Source organism: Thermobia domestica, chromosome 16 (assembly GCF_964235325.1).
Source record: "Thermobia domestica chromosome 16, izTheDome1.hap1.1, whole genome shotgun sequence".
NCBI classification, from domain to species: Eukaryota; Metazoa; Arthropoda; class Insecta; order Zygentoma; family Lepismatidae; genus Thermobia; species Thermobia domestica.
The window spans coordinates 1,075,116-1,091,292 of record NC_137469.1 but is presented as its reverse complement, the minus strand read 5'-3'; the positions used below and the strand labels follow the sequence as shown (position 1 = coordinate 1,091,292).

The window sequence follows — 16,177 nt, the reverse complement described above, 5'->3', positions numbered from 1 at the left end:
AAAACTTAAAGATTTTATTTCATTTTTTTCTTTTACTTGCCTGGAGCACTGAAAATTCCTAAACCACTTCCACTTAGTTTGCTTAGAGCTCTGTAAAAAATCCTTTCTTTACCTGCCTGGGCTTGAAAACACCTATTTACCCAAATTATATAAAAACTTTGTATTGGTCTTAGGACCACTCTTATAGTAACTTGATGTTTATTGCATATAACAGGAATTTTATAATAAAAAGGGCAATTTTACAGTACACATTGAGTTTATCTCATATAATAACAGTAGTTGTCTGGTATTGCATCTGGTATTACTCTATATTTTGTATTTTGCAGGTTATTTGAGACGGTGACGCCCGTGGAGGACCCTGTCGTCCGAGAAGTGACGTCAGTATTACGAGAATGGGGCAACATCTGGAAGAGGCATTATGTGGTACGTGTTTTATTTGACATTTTATTATTTAGCATTCATATTAGAAAGAAAATCCTAAACAGCAGATACGTAATGTTGTTTCATAAGAGACACTATGCATTCTCACTCGAAGCCGCAAGATTGATTGTACATTTTCCAAAGAGGGCCTCCTCGTATAACACCCTTTATGAAATGAAATCTTTCAGTTTAAGATCTCGTGATTATGTCCTTTAGGCTAAGGGAGACGATGGTTAAAGCAAATGGATGACGATGAAAGAATTGGTGGAATAAGGAAGTTGGAGGAAACGGGAGTACTCTTGAGAAAGCCCACGGACATGATGTTGTCTGCCACAAAATTACTTGGTCAGACATCGAACCAGGACCCCACGCAGATTGATCTACCGCGCACGTCTGTGCAGAGATGGTAGCACACTGCCCCCACTACTTCAAGCACAGTGACCAATCTGAGGGTACTCTCCGAACGCACCTCGTATATATAAGGAAGCGATTTTCACTTCCTCTCCCAGGACTCACATTTTATGAAACTTATCATCCTCTTTACTCCGTAAAATCTTGATAACCTTTAATTATTAAGAGAAACTATTACGTATTTCTCCTGTGAATACGAATTTAAGATTAAGGAAACTTCAATTAATATTACAGTAGAAAATGTAATTATAATGGTATTAACGTATGTTCAAACGATTTTTTAGAAGATAAACCTGCTTTCAAAGGGAACAAGTGCCCGTTCAACATTCTCACTAAAGTAGTACTCATTTGGAAAAAAGTCTGAGCAACGCTACAAATGAGTAGATGTGTTCAAATAAAAGAACAAGTAAAAATATGTGGCCATGTATCGGTACTTCTGAGGATGACTGTACCGTAACGTAATTCCTTTCAAAAACCCTTTATAGGTTCTTTCAGATCCACGTAATTTAGATCTCGAGAACCAGAGGGAGTAATGTGAGGCGTTGAAAGTTTTGGCTGCTGTGGCTCCAGCCATAAGGTATTGTCAAAGTTAGAAACATTTGGACGTAAAAAGAAGTAATCGAGAAAGGACATAAAGAAAACGATGGGAAAATGAAGATGAAGAACAGAACGCATTGAATGTACGCTTCGATGCTTCTTTTCTTCTTGTCCTCTCGTTTCCAAGGCAACAGAGAAAGCTCCAGAGGTGTGTAAATCTTTTGGAGTCGAAATGTTTGAAAATGTTTCTTCTCTTTGGAAACAGATGGATCTATAAAGTCTCTTTTATGACCCTCGGGGAGTGCGACTTCTGCTCAAGGGTTATATGATACATATAAGTTATCTGGGCAGTTCAGATGCGTGTGTGTGAAACAACTCGTAAATGCTTTCCGAGCCTGTAACCTTCCTTATATAAAACGAAAAGTGATTATTATAAAAGATTTTTTTCTCTCCTGTTTAGACGTAGTGGAAATATGCGAGAGCGAACTGAGCAAGGAAATTAAGGTAGAGAGTTTGGTTATTTATCACTGAGAAAAAAGTTGTAGGTGGCGTACTTAAAAAGATAGGTTACATGCGTAATTCCTGTAGTTTTTGGACTTAACGTACATCAGACGTATAACTAAAAACGCATGTTTTATAATACTTTCCGTATAAGTGTTCCATCTATACGTACTTTCCGTATGAAACCATGTAGGCGGTCAGGATCTCACATACGAATGGACGTAAATAACATATAGCTGACAAAGTATATGCATGTGATATACAGAAAACTGTTAGATGTCAAACATCCTGCAACGGTATGATGTAACATCTAAGGGCAGTGCGTATGTAGCATACGGATAACGTATGCTCCGTACTGATTTCTATAGTAAGCAAGAGGATACTGTATATTTGTACTGTACAATGTTGTCCGGAGAACGGATTAGGACAGGGAGAATTTGCAACGATAATATGTGTGTGTTGTTAAGGACAATGGTCCGATACGTAAGATATCATTTTTTGGTAGCCAGACCTGCATATTTATGCTGTTAAAATTTTGTAGGCATACTTGTACAGCGGGGGACACTTCTAAATGGTACACCTTAGCCGTAAATCTCCATATGGCTGTGCCATTTAGAAGTGTCCCCCGCTGTACATTTAGGCTGCTAAGATATACCGTAATAAGTAAGGACACCATCAATGCTAGATGTGGTTTTAAGATATACGACGAACAAATTATAAGTATTAAGGAAGTATAGAGTTTTAAAGGAACAAAAATAGTTTTAATTTCTTGCAGTAATTATCGAAATAAGTTTTGATGGTTGCTAAAGCTAGTTTTTATGGAACTGGGAAACTTATATCTAATTCTGTAATTTTGTGTTACAACTTCAACGATCATGGCCTCTTTGCCGTGACTCGCGTCCTTTCAATAATTTTAATCTTAATATGAAAATCTGATAAGGAAATAAAGTTCTAATTACCGGAAAATAGCTTAATGATCCACCATTGCGTGATCCGCAGTGCCTGAAGAACTGAAGACGCCTGCTGTACGGAATGAGATACCTTCTTCGAATAAATATAATATAATATGTGCGACTGCTTACTCTGTGTGATCAAGCCATTATTATTCCATATCCTTAATCATCTATTTATCTACTTAATTCCTAGTTTTCTATAATCATTTATAGCCTGTGTGGAGCAGGACCGTGGCCAGAACACTAAGAAAGCGGGGGGGGGGAGATAATTTTTCGAGGGCTAACTTAAATTCACCTCAATTCTTGACTGCTTATTTTTCCAATGGGGCGTTGAAAGCAAGAATGGTCTATGTTAGATTTTTTGAATTTTTTTAGATACTGTTACCACAGGTCCGAAAAATATAGAACTATTTGCTGGAAAAGTGGGATATGTGTATCTCAACTGACTAAGAAGCTATAAATAAAAGTCTTATTCTTGCCTTCATAAGATAACATGAGAGATACGTAACGATGAGACCAGTTTTCTTGAAATACTATTTTTGTAACACAGACCACTCTTCCTTTCATACATTTTAAACAAATGACTGAACGTTTCAGAGGCTGAATGTTATAGACGAGGCTGAGTATGGACGTTTTAGAACTGAGGTTGTGGAGAAGAACGCAGAATATTAGGGACTGAAATAAAAATAACGATTGAGGAAGTGTTAGAAGTAATAGGGGAGAGAAAAATGACTTTAAATGAAATTAAAAACATGAAATTGGTTAGGACATTTCCTAAGAACAAATTGTGTCAAGAGGAACATGATAGAAAGTACGGTGGAAGGAAAAACAGGGAGAGCGAAAGAGGATACAGTTGTAGGACTGTAAGTTCAAATGACTCTACACGAAAACGTATCAATTGAATGGAAACACCTGCAAAAAGTGGAACTTACCAGATTAATATAGCTTCGGCCTCAGTGTAGCTCCGATGCGACGTGGAATGGAGTCGTGACTGTGAAATATTACACCATTCCACTCGCAGTGCAAACGGAACCAAGAAAAAGGTGTTCAATTTAATCCCAATGTTCCTCAAATGACGCCGCAGACGCTCCAGCAGTGTGAATGAGCGTTATCATGCTTGAACATGGCATCATTGGGAAGTGACAACTGGATCATAGGATGGACATCACGCTCTAAATGGTGACATAGTTGCAGGCAGTGATGTGACCGATAAGTATCAGCACAGGATACACTAAAAACCAATCCCACAGGATCACAGAGCCGTCTCTATTATAATTATTCGCGGTTGGACGGAGACTGCAGATCATATGCTTCTTTGGACGTCCATCACACATAAACAAGGCCTGCGTTAACCGACCACATCACGTATTTCTAGTCGTCAGCTGTCCATGTTCAAGGTTCCCCGTACCATTGGCGTTGTTCTAAAACGTTCTGGTCACTTACCGGCGGTTTCGCCCGTGCAACCCGAGTCCGTATGTCAATGTTGTAACATGCAGTGGATGTGATTATCGACCATGGTTGTGACATGCTGCTTCACTTCCTTCATGACTTGCACCGCAGTCGCACGATGGTTCTCAGTGACAATCCGCTTTAATATTTGCGGAACCTTTGATTGAAAGCTCTCTTCCGACCATTGTTCCTCTTCTCCGATGTGGTTTTCCCGTGAGTTTTGCATTATCTCTCGGAACACACCCAACACATTTACCACTTTCGTCACGGTTGCGCCAACAATTTGGGCGCCAACAATTTGTCCTCTTTGGAAATCAGAGAGATCGACCTTTTTACACTATCACATCTGTCATTCTACTCATTCTCTCCTAGTATAGAGTTTGACCTAACACAAACCATCAAAAGCCGCTTGACGTTTTCCAACCCAAACGTCTGACGTGTTTCCAGCTCCAGGCGCTTCTATTGAATTGATGATATGTTTTTCTGTATGCGATATTTTCTCTGGGGTATATGGAATCCCAAGTTTTCCAGGTTCCAGTACTCCACACATTGCAGGGGTTGAAACAACGAATGTGAAAAAGTAGAAGGAATTTCTATAGAGATCCTGCGATAAGTTGAGAATAAACTTTGGAGAACCCTACAGAAAAGCTATGCCTGGCTTTTTTTTTTTTTTAATATGAATCGTTGCTAACAGTGGCGGATCTAGCCTAGGCTCCCCAGTTTTTGAATGACAAAAATAATTGAAAGTATTATTTATATGTATTTGAAAGTTTATAGTTAACTCATGATTTACTAATCATAGTCTGGGGTCTGGATGCCCCCCCCCTTTCATAGTTTTTAACTTCTGTCCAGCCCTGGTTGCTAGCTGCACTAACGTGTTTCTAAATACGGAAGTTTACTTTCACGCGTTAATCAAGCTTAATACTACGGCGAATAGGGCTTGATTTTTTTTTTTTTTAATTTTTCTTAAGGGGACAGGCTACTAAATATTTTTCAAAAGCTAACAATTTTTCTTTTGCCAGTTTTTCGTGAATGAAAAGAGATAATGATATGTAACTTACCACAATAATAGATAATGTTATTCTACACCCGAAAATACAAATAGGAAGAATTTTCAGTGTTGTCATCCATAGAAATTACAATGTGACCAGAATTTGAATTACCCCAAAATCTAGGTTAAGGCAGCGATTAGAAAAGTAAACTCAACGATAATTAATGACTTATGACGCTATCTGTGTTCCTCGTTAACTACTTTTTAAATAATATTTGTATTTATTTGGTAATAACTTATTTATTTTGTAATTACGTATATAAGTTATTACCAAATAAATACAAATATTATTTAAAAAGTAGTTAACGAGGAACACAGATAGCGTCATAAGTCATCAATTATCGTTGAGTTTACTTTTCTAGTCGCTGCCTTAACTTAGATTTTGGGGTAATTCAAATTCTGGTCACATTGTAATTTCTATGGATGGCAACACTGAAAATTCTTCCGATTTGTATTTTCGGGTGTAGAATAACATTATCTATTATTGTGGTAAGTTACATATCATTATCTCTTTTTGGAAAACGATACTGCGATGCGATACTGGATACGAAAAACTGGCAAAAGAAAAATTGTTAATTTTTGAAAAATATTTAGTTGTCTACCCCCTTAAACCTCATAGCTTTTGAGATACTTTGCACAATACTTAAGCAATTTTAAAGAAAATCACTTACAAGCGTAATGATTTAGAACACTGTATTTTAAACATATAATAGCTAGTTATATAAGGAAAACATTAGTTGAAGTTCATTAGTAAACATTCAGTATAAGAAAAAAAAATATTTGAAAATACTACCTTTAACCCCGCCCCCCCTTCCACCGATCCCCGATCTCGCATCTTCTGGGACTTTCAGTGTATTATTTGGAGACTCCATCTCAAAAAAAAAAAAAAAAAAAAAAAAAAAAAAAACAGTGCCAAATTCCAAAACCACATATTTTTATTTTCGTATCACTTTTTTGTGGCCTTCGTTGACTGGATTGATAATCATGACCAGGTATTTTTTCACTTGCAAGTTCGCCCAACGGCGGATAGATGGCAGAGGTGTTTGTATTTGTTACTGTTACTGCTCTTTTGCAAAACAATGTAGATGAATTAGTTCTTTCGTGACCTCATGGCCTTTAAACTTTAAACATGTGAGTTCACATTTGATTAGGAAATAAAGGCAGACAATTGCCAAATAAAGATAACAAAAATAAATGGAAAATAAATCAGAGTACACTGGATAAAATTCTATTTCCTTTGTTTGTGCCGTTCGCACCATTCTTATTTTTCTTTTCTGTACAAATTGCATTGTCCAAGGTTCAAGCCTTTCGGGCTAATGAACATCGTCGATATCGCTTGTTTAGGCTCAGATTAAATAGTATCCAATGAGTTTTCAGATCGTATTAGTTGTACCACAAACAGGGTTCCGAATTCTTTTGCAGATACAAACATTACGTATTAAATATATTTTTTAAATAACTGTATTATTATTTCCAAACCACTCAAAAATAAGAATGATAGTTTTTGAAAATAGGTGATTTAATATTTTAAAAACTAATAATAAATTAATTAATATTTCCAGAATCTCTTTTACAAGGGGCCTGAACCACAAGTTACTCCCATCTGCAACTACCGACTCTTCAAAGCAGCGCTTAGGGGGCACGATAGCTAAGCGGTAGAGCGTTCGCTTGGGATTCTTGCTTCGGTCCCAGCTCGCGCCAAGTGGGCTTTGTGGTGGACAAACACCATGTTTGTGGGTTTCGTCGAGGTTCTCCCGTTTCCTACCACTTTCTTCATTCCACCATTGCATTCCTTTCTCACCATCACCGTCTCCTTCAGCCTAACCGCTACAGTCGTGAGACGTAAAACTCAAAGATTTCCAAGCAGCGTTTCTTAAACTTTTCTTATGTAGGGACCACTTTTTTTTAGTGGGAATACTCTACTCTAAGAGGTAACCCTACCCTTGATCCCATCGAAATCAAACTTATCATAGTTGTGTGTTTTGAGCATACACTATAAATACTTATCATTTTAAAATAGTGCTGTACTAATTCAAAATACAGTAATTTTTTGTGTTGATTACGAAAAAAATGTTTTTTTAATTTTTTTTAAAAAAGAAAATGGCTACCAATAAGCAAAGTGATACAAAAATTGTAATCCTCTTTTCCGTTGTAATATTCATTTCTTAAGCAAATAGTAACCATTGCAAGTTTCCATATAGATAGGATAGGCTATTTCTTTCGAACCCACTGGAAACAAATTATGCCGGAAGGACTGGCAGGAATACGTCATCTCCACCCACATACTCGCAATTTTTCTATCGTGGATGTATTTATCTTATTTAGATTAGTGTCATGTTTTCCTACTGTGTCTTTGCATCAGTCATGATTTTGTAGGGTGCCTCTGCATCAGGCATATGCAACTCGTGTCCTCTGACTGATTTTTCTGCAGTCCTCGATTCAGTCCAAGAAGATAATCAGGAACCCGGATTTCCCAATGTTCCCTCTATAGTTTAAAGAAATACAGTATTAGATAAGATTTTATGTATTTGGTAACGTTTAACCACATTAATATTGTTACGTTAAACTAATTTATCAAACTTTTGTCCCTGATTATACTTTTAGTTCATTATCTTTCAAAATGACTTACAAAAGACAGTAAAAAAAAGAAAGAAAGAAAAAGAAAGAAAGAAAGAAAGAAAAAACAAACTTTAAATATTTTAAGAGAATTATAATTGACGTAAAAATTCTTTATCTGTAAAAACTGATTTGTATTTTAGTGTTTAAATTTGTTTCCACATATTAAAATCATCTCCCTTACACAAGACATCATGAAAGTTCATAAACTAACACACATAATGAAAAAAGTATAATCCTATAAGTATATGTACTTACTATTTCATCACAAGTACAGCAAGTACCTAAGCATTAGACACAAGAAAGAAAAAAAACGACTTAGATTTCCTAAGTCGTGGCAATTGCAACTCTGAACTAAAAACAAAGTCCATATCAAATAATAGTTCTAATTTAACCTTAAATATTAAAAGTGCATTATCTACAAAACTTCTATTAAACCCACATCTATAAGTCTAAGGTATGTATTCACTTTATATTTATCAATGCCTTGTCATGATAACGGTAGTTGAAACAATTCTGGACCGCGGAGGCTCAGTGGTAGAGCGTTCACCTTTGGTGCATGGGGTCCCTGGTTCGATCCCATCTCACGCCATGTGAACTTTGTCGTGGACAAACAACGTGTGCGTGGTTTATTTTTTTGTTTCTCCCGTTTCCTCTCACTTTCTTCATTCCACCCCTTTCATTCATTTCTCATCACCGTCTCCTTTAGCCTAGCCGACATAATAGTGGGACGTAAAACTTACAGATTTCATTTCATTTCATTTGAAACAATTCTACAAACATACATTACACTCATTAAAATAATTCTCCAAAACTGAATTCTTTTCATTTCATCATATACAAAGTATTCATAAATGCTGACATATAAATTATGGATGTCTAGATTTCTTTTCTTTTTTTTTTTTTTTTTTTTTTTAAGTGATTTATTGCTGACTACAATACCTCTTGCATATGTCTGATTTTATGTAAATCGTTAAAAAAAAAAAAAATAGAATGAGAGCATGGCGGAGGCGTTAAAATTATAAAAGAACTTAGTAATTTACAGTTTTGCATAATACTGTATGTAAATTTAGTTTTTTTTAATTATCTTAATCTGACATTGATCTTAATACCACCATGCGATCCTAATACCAATACTATAAAAATTATATATATATAATCTTTCGGCCTGCATTATTATTCACCGATGAATATTTGGCCCTTTTGAGAAGTTAGACACGCCTCTTTTAGATGGAAACAAACTCAATATTATACAGAAAAAAATTAAATATTTATCCATTTATTCAACTTAAAATTCTGGATATAATTGAATAATTTGTTGTTCATTCAGTTTAGAGTGTAATACTTCAATAAATTGTTTCGTTATTCTGAACATTAGGGGTTTGTACGGGTGGATTTTTTCGGTCTCGTGTGCTTGGCAACATTGCTCAGTGTCCTTGGAATTGTCTGTGGTAAAGAAAGGATGGAGTGATTTGACAACGTAATCTCATAGGCACAGCAGCCGAGAAAGAATTTGTTCTTCCCCCTTTGGAATTCCTCATTAAATGAAATCACTAGGATTAACTCTCCAGACCCCAGACTTTGATCAAAATCTCTCAGTTAAAAGGAAATTCTTGCAGCTTACGTAAGCTTCCTTCCTCCTTTTGTGATGAAGCCTACACATTGACTGGTTTCTCTCAGTTACCCTGTCCCTTTTTCGAAGTATTTATGCAAATGAACGAAGAACCTATTCATTCAGCGAAAGATACAGTTTCTTCTGGATGTTTAACCATGTGGTTTAAGCTTTATGAAATGTTGCAACTTGCCTTGTAAGTCTAACCAAGTGAAGTCTTGTTGGCAGTGGCGTTGCCAAACCATTTCAGGAGGGGCTGAATACTCCATAAAGATGCTTGAAACTCCAACCTCAGTACAGTTACATTCATTAAACCCAGCGGCGCAAATCTGTCTTCAACATTGGGAGGGCTTTTTTTTTTTTTTTTTTTTTTTTTTAAGCGATGTGTTCAAAATATTTGTGAAGTTGAAAAACAATGCTGTGGAGGATTAGGGAACAGAGTTGTCTTCAACATTGGGAGGCAGGCATATTTGAGGGTTATTTTGGGGAGACATTAATTTCATCTCACTTTCCTTTGTGGCCGTTGGACACAAATCATTACATTTCTCCCCCCAAAACACATTTCAAATCGGATTTTTGGGAGACAGTCTCCTCAGTTTCAAGATTGGTGATACATGTCCCCCTCATCCCCTTGGATTTGCGGCAGTGGTTAATCCAATAGCTATAGCTGCAGTCAGTGATGTCATGCAAAAATTGTTGGCAGATATACTCTCGACCATTTTCGAAAATATAGCGTCTCCCCCTACCCAACCATATGTGCTCGTTTTTTCGTAAATTTAAGCTACTATACTCTGGTCTATAAAAATATTAGGTACATACACGCCCCATTACAAATTGTTTCTAATAGAAAGATGAAGAGTGTTGATTTGAAGAAGCAACGTTGCCAAATACGTCTGGTTTAGTGGCTAGCGTGCATCCTTTGATGCACGTAATCCGGGATTAGATTCCCGATGAGAGAGCCTTGAAATTTCAACTTATTACTGGGATCACGTCTCCTGTAGCCTCGGTGTTGAAAAGACGCTAAGCTTCAAGAAATAAACATTGCCAGTATGGGTTTAGTTATTTTCATGGATAAACAACGTTTCTGAATTGACTTCTGGGGTGAGTTGGTGATTTTATGGTTCAACGTTCTGTCTCAGACAAGCTTACAAATTTCTCCTCCTATGCAGATCGGAGAGGAATTTTATTTCTTTTTTAAAGTTCATATAAAAGGAAACTATTAATTACGTACACATACGGGCACTTTTAGTCGTAATTCGTTGTGTCAAAACAGGAGAGATTTGGAGTTGTAGAATGTAGAATCCTTCAGTGTGCCGTTGAGAGGAAATTTTTGGTTATATTTGGAAATGGCAGTGAAAACAAATTGCGAACAGGATACTTATACACATATACTAGGTGCGCTAGTGTAGCGGTTCCTGTAAGACGGTGACTTCAAACAGTTCCCCGATGGAAATCTTCAGATCATGTGTAGTGTCATGAGACTATTGGGGAGCTACTTACTGTGTAAATATCAAGAGAAAGGAAAGAACGGTTAGGAAAATGTGCAGCTTTATTTTCTTCAGGATAGCAAGCAGAGGGGCAAAAAATATTTTGAGGGGGCAGGTATTTTTTGTATACCGGAAAGGATACTTTTATATTACTTAGCCTAAATTACAATACCTGGGAGAAGGCATGGTCACCAGGGCAGGAGGTTCGCCCCCTTGATCTCTGACGGCAATTGAGGCTGATGTGCTGATCATACTGTCGCTTGGGTAAATCGGCCTTCAGAACACGGGCGTTATAGATTGATTAGAAGCCAGGGCCTGAGTTCATGCGAGCTTCATTAAATGAAATGAAATGAAATCTTTGAGCTTTACGTCCCACTCTTATGCCGGTTAGGCTAAAGGAGAGGGTGATTATGAGAAATGAATGAAATGGTGGAATGTAGAAAGTGGGAGGAAACGGGAGAACCCCGAGAAAACCCACGCTCACGGTGTTTGTCCACCACAAAGCTCACTTGGCGGGAGCAGGGTTTGAACCCGGGACCCCAAGCGCCAGAGGTGAACGCTCTACCACTGAGCCACCGCGGGCCCCAAGCTTCATTAAGGATAGTAACAGGGGAGTCATTTAGGGGGACAGGATGGGGCAATTGCTCCCCCCCAGGAGTTTGAGAAATACATATACTTTAATATACTAGTAGAAAACGTGAAAATCTTGTGTGTGGTGCTCTTGCCCTCCTCAAGCAAAGTCTGAAATGACGCCCCTGGGTAGTAGGCGAGAATCTGAGCGAGTGTGAGTCTTGAGTTATCGCGAGCCTGGTTGAAATTAATGACCGCGAGCTCACCGAGCTCACCGCGATTGTGAAGTGACTATCTATGCTCTACAAGCACAAGTATCGAAAAATGGCGTCTAATTGCGCTATTTTTAGCCTGTTATGACAGAGCTCTATTTTCTTTTTTAAGCTGAGAAATAAAAAGAAAATATTGTTGTGTTCGTATTGTTCTGTAAAGATTTGTTGGTTCACCAAAGAAATGACTAATGTTGAAGCTTTTCATTGGATTGAAGATAACAACCATTGATGTCATGTCTCGTTATCAACAGCGTCGTGTTGCTCTTGGCACCGATTTGAAATTGTCTACAAAGATTTGAAACAATTAATAAGCAGGTTATATGAAAACAAAACAGCGTTTCTCTTCAAATAAAACAAAATAATGAATTTGGAATGAGAGAGGGAGGTTTATCCACCATAATCAGTGGCGGATCAGGGGGGGGGGCGATCGAGGCGATCGGCCCCCCAGAAGAGGAAAGATTTTTTTTATTATTTTATATATAAATTAAACCCATCCCAGAGATTGGGGCAGTATTACAACCCACCGCCTCCCCCCCAGAAGTCCGTCCTGGATCCGCCCCTGACTATAATAGCAATCAAGATAAATGCTGAGCGCTGACGTTTCGTGTCGTCATCTCATGCGGGGACGGAGATTCAGTTCTTCAAAATATTTGTCAAAACATACTAGACTTCCTCATTTATACTACAGTATTAAAACATATTTACATGTACAGTATACTAAATAGAAAGGTACTCAGGGGTGGATCAAGGCAAAATAGTCACCCGGGCAAAGTGACTTTTTGGCGCCCCCTAGTTCTGGTGAGTGTTTTTTTTTTTTTTTTTTTCGTAGTGCCACTCCTAACCCCCTCCTATGTTGTTCCAGAGTCGTATATTCGATTTCACAAACATTGTCGAAATGGATAATTTGGTAAGAACTGTACAGTACATAGCGAAACAATAACGTCTCCTAGACACTACTTTTAACAAAGACCGACAATTTGCCGCAGCGGTGTCGTTTCTAACCGTAAGAAATCGAAAGTAAGTGCTGCATATGCTGTTCCCCCTCCACTACCACTTTAAAAGATATAACTAACTAACTAACTCTATGGCCTATGGAACCCGGAGGTTCAATGCCGCGTTCACAAAAGCTCCCCACTGACTTCTATCCTTAGCTAACTGCATCCAGTTTCTACTTTGTATTCCAATCTCTGCGAGATCTATCTTAATATTGTCCTCCCATCTGCGCATAGGTCTTCCTAATGGTCGTTTTCCGATTGGTCTTCCCTTTCAAAGATATATATCCAATCCAATCCAATAACATTCATTGCTTGGGAAAAGTTCATGGCTATAAACAATACCAACTCCCCCTCCACACTTTCTTCTACGTGCCATGTCTCCATTTGTCGATACAGCCCCCCTCCCCCTAGTATTATGAAACTCTCTTCTTCCATGGTGGAATGGAAAAATATGATAATTGACGCTATTTTACAAGAGTATAAACCAAAAATTAAAAAAAAAGAAAAAAAATCGGTAGAAAACAAGTTATAAAAGGAGGTGGGCGGATAAGGGCCATTTTTCGCCCATCAGACAACGGAAAAATGAAGTGTCCGATTCCGACAAGTTTGCAATGTATTTGTATACTAGAAGATCTGTTGCATATGTAAAAATAATAGATAAGTGATAAAGAAAATAGTAAGTCATAGAAATGAGTGCCCAAAAAGAGTTGGTTTCAGAGTTTTGCGACATTTTGGTAATGTTTGCTGTCTTTGATGGAGGCTTATACGAAGAAGGATTCGATGAACCAAAATAAATCTGACTCGTCATAATATAACGCTGTGTAGCCTTTGATATGAGTACTAACTGATTTTGGTTCAGTGTGTCCTTCTACCTATTAGAGAACAAAATGTATTGCGCGAGAGTATAGAGCGATGAATACCGTTTATACGCTGTAATGTACGAGTTCAACTGGAGACTCCAGCTCTGATGTTAGTTACCGATTGTGACTGAAAATACATGCTCAGCATGTCAATAAAATATATAAAAAATGTATTGTTTGCGCAGATATGTGTGTAGGGCAGCAAAAATAGAGACAACACGTTATGGAGTATTGAGAAGGCGTGTCATTTCTGAAAGTGGTATGAGTAAAAGTGCGAGCTGGAAAACCAGTCGCAGAATGGCATGAAATTGTGCAATAGATATATATATCGAAGAATCATACATACCACGCGTCAATGAAGTACTGATGGGAAGTCATTGATACGTTATATTGCAATACTGAGGGAAAGATTAAAAACAACGACCAACAATAGCTACCTGATGTATCCGATCCTTACACTCACGAGCACTTAAGTGACAAAGGTATGTACTCTCTGTACATACATCATGACGATGCTTCTGTTCTCCGAGTTCAGTGGTACTGTCAATGTAAAGTAGGCGCACGGGTCGTCGGATGTTGTGGGCATGTTGCTTCCGTACTATGGCTTCTGGCTTACTGGCGCCACAATTCCACCGCAGTTAAGAAACCAAGTCTAGAATATACTCATACACTACAAGACGCCGCCGCTGCACGATGGTCCAGTGGCGATTCGGATGACGACAGCAAGCACGATGCCTAATCTGCAAACTAGCTACAAGTGTCTCCAGCTGTCTGATTATTATCTATGCCTGATTATTTCCGATGTAACATATTGATCTCATAGTCGTAGTAGACTTCATTCTTCTTATTCTTGCCGTTAGTGTTCTATTTACTATTGCTTTCTCGGATTCCAACTCATGACATTAGTGTTTACGTTTCTTCATTAACACACGACTTACGTCTTTGTTTATTTATTTTTTACCTCTCACTTATAGCGCTTTCCGTCAAAATATATTTGTTTTCTTATTTTTATGAGGTATACTATTGGAAACCATGCATTTCACATCTCGGGCCTGATGGGCGAAAAATGGCCCTTATCAGCCCACCTCCTTTACTTTTTGAGGGTCGCTTTGGCGCCCTTGGCAGTCTCCCGGGTTGCCCGGCCTTTTGTCCGCCCCTGAAAGTACTATAGAATCATATAGTTGCTACAGTTATGCAATATGCTTGAATAACTGTTGTTTTGCATTATGTGCACGCGTGCATCAAGGTAATTCTGTATATTCGTAACAGCGCTAATTCCCCCTCCCCTTGAAATGATTCCTCTACTGGGAGTTTACAAAATGGATTTGCTATGTGTTCGTCTCTAAAGTTCATGTATTATTTGTGGAGGCCAATTTTACAGCAAAGGATATGACCCAGATTGCTAATGACGTATGAATGCAGGCAACAAGTAATGCTAGTGACTAGTGAGAAGGAAAAGATTTGTCATTAGTAGTTCTCTCCTTACATGGAGGAGACAAATGCCACAAAGCTAGAACCAGTTTCTTATTCTCTGTCTTCAACTCTTTCTCAACAGAGCATTTCACGACTCGTGCAAATAGTAACAATTATTAGTATGCCATTTTACCCACGGATAGGACTAAAATGGCACACAGTTCAAATAGGCTATGTGTTTTTATGTAAATCATTTTTTAATATTTCTTCTGAAGCGTTGAGACATTGCAAATATATATATATATATATTGGTGCTCACGACATTTGAGGCTGTCTCATTATGAAAATCTATTGTCATCTTGTTATCGAGACGAGACGAGATGCGAGTAGTGTCCCCTGTCATGAGAAACACTAAAAGTATTTCACATTACTGCTTACATTTCTCACAGCTTTCGCTTTTCAGTTAACTCTAATGAGGCCACGATTTCAAAAGGAGTTAAAACGAGCTGAACGAGCTAGCCATTTAGCAAACTCGACTGGACTCGAAACTCGATTTCAAAAACAGTGACACGGCTCGGAACTCGACTCCAGAAAATTACCTTTGACTCGACTCGAAACGCGAGTCAAATTCAAGTCAAGACGAGTTTTAGCTAGACTCGTGCTCATCCCTAAAAGAGACTAGAGATTTAAAAAAAAAAAAAAAAAAATTACTTGTCAGTTAGTATGGATACAAGCAGCCCGTTGTTTCTCCTAATTCTTTCATTCTCCCAATTATCTGGTCATCATTCTGGGCATAAGCAGAAAGATTTCTTCGTTAGAATGTGTTGCTTTCAGAGTTGATTTGTATTTGCTATTCAGTTACAGTGTAGCATAATATTAATGCAGTGGTCCCATACCCTTTATTTGTTCTTTCTTCGCCCACAAATAAAATATTAATTATGTTGTATAGTACGTGTGGTGCTTATTGTTGCAAGGCACGTGAGAATTCGGTGTTTCAATCGTTCCGTTGACATTCGGTCGGGGGTTGTTA

General features: G+C 37.8%; 1 protein-coding gene across 4 annotated transcripts in view; it reads left to right on the top strand.

Annotated features, from left to right (window-relative positions):
• The window catches only part of spg (dedicator of cytokinesis spg), a 499,880-nt gene that overhangs the window by 243,683 nt on the left and 240,020 nt on the right, over positions 1–16,177 (top strand). For all 4 annotated transcript variants that reach the window (XM_081742033.1, XM_081742031.1, XM_081742032.1 and 1 more), the window contains exon 5: positions 327–423. In XM_081742033.1, the coding sequence (XP_081598159.1) occupies positions 327–423 (97 nt within the window). The remainder of the gene's footprint in view (positions 1–326; positions 424–16,177) is intronic.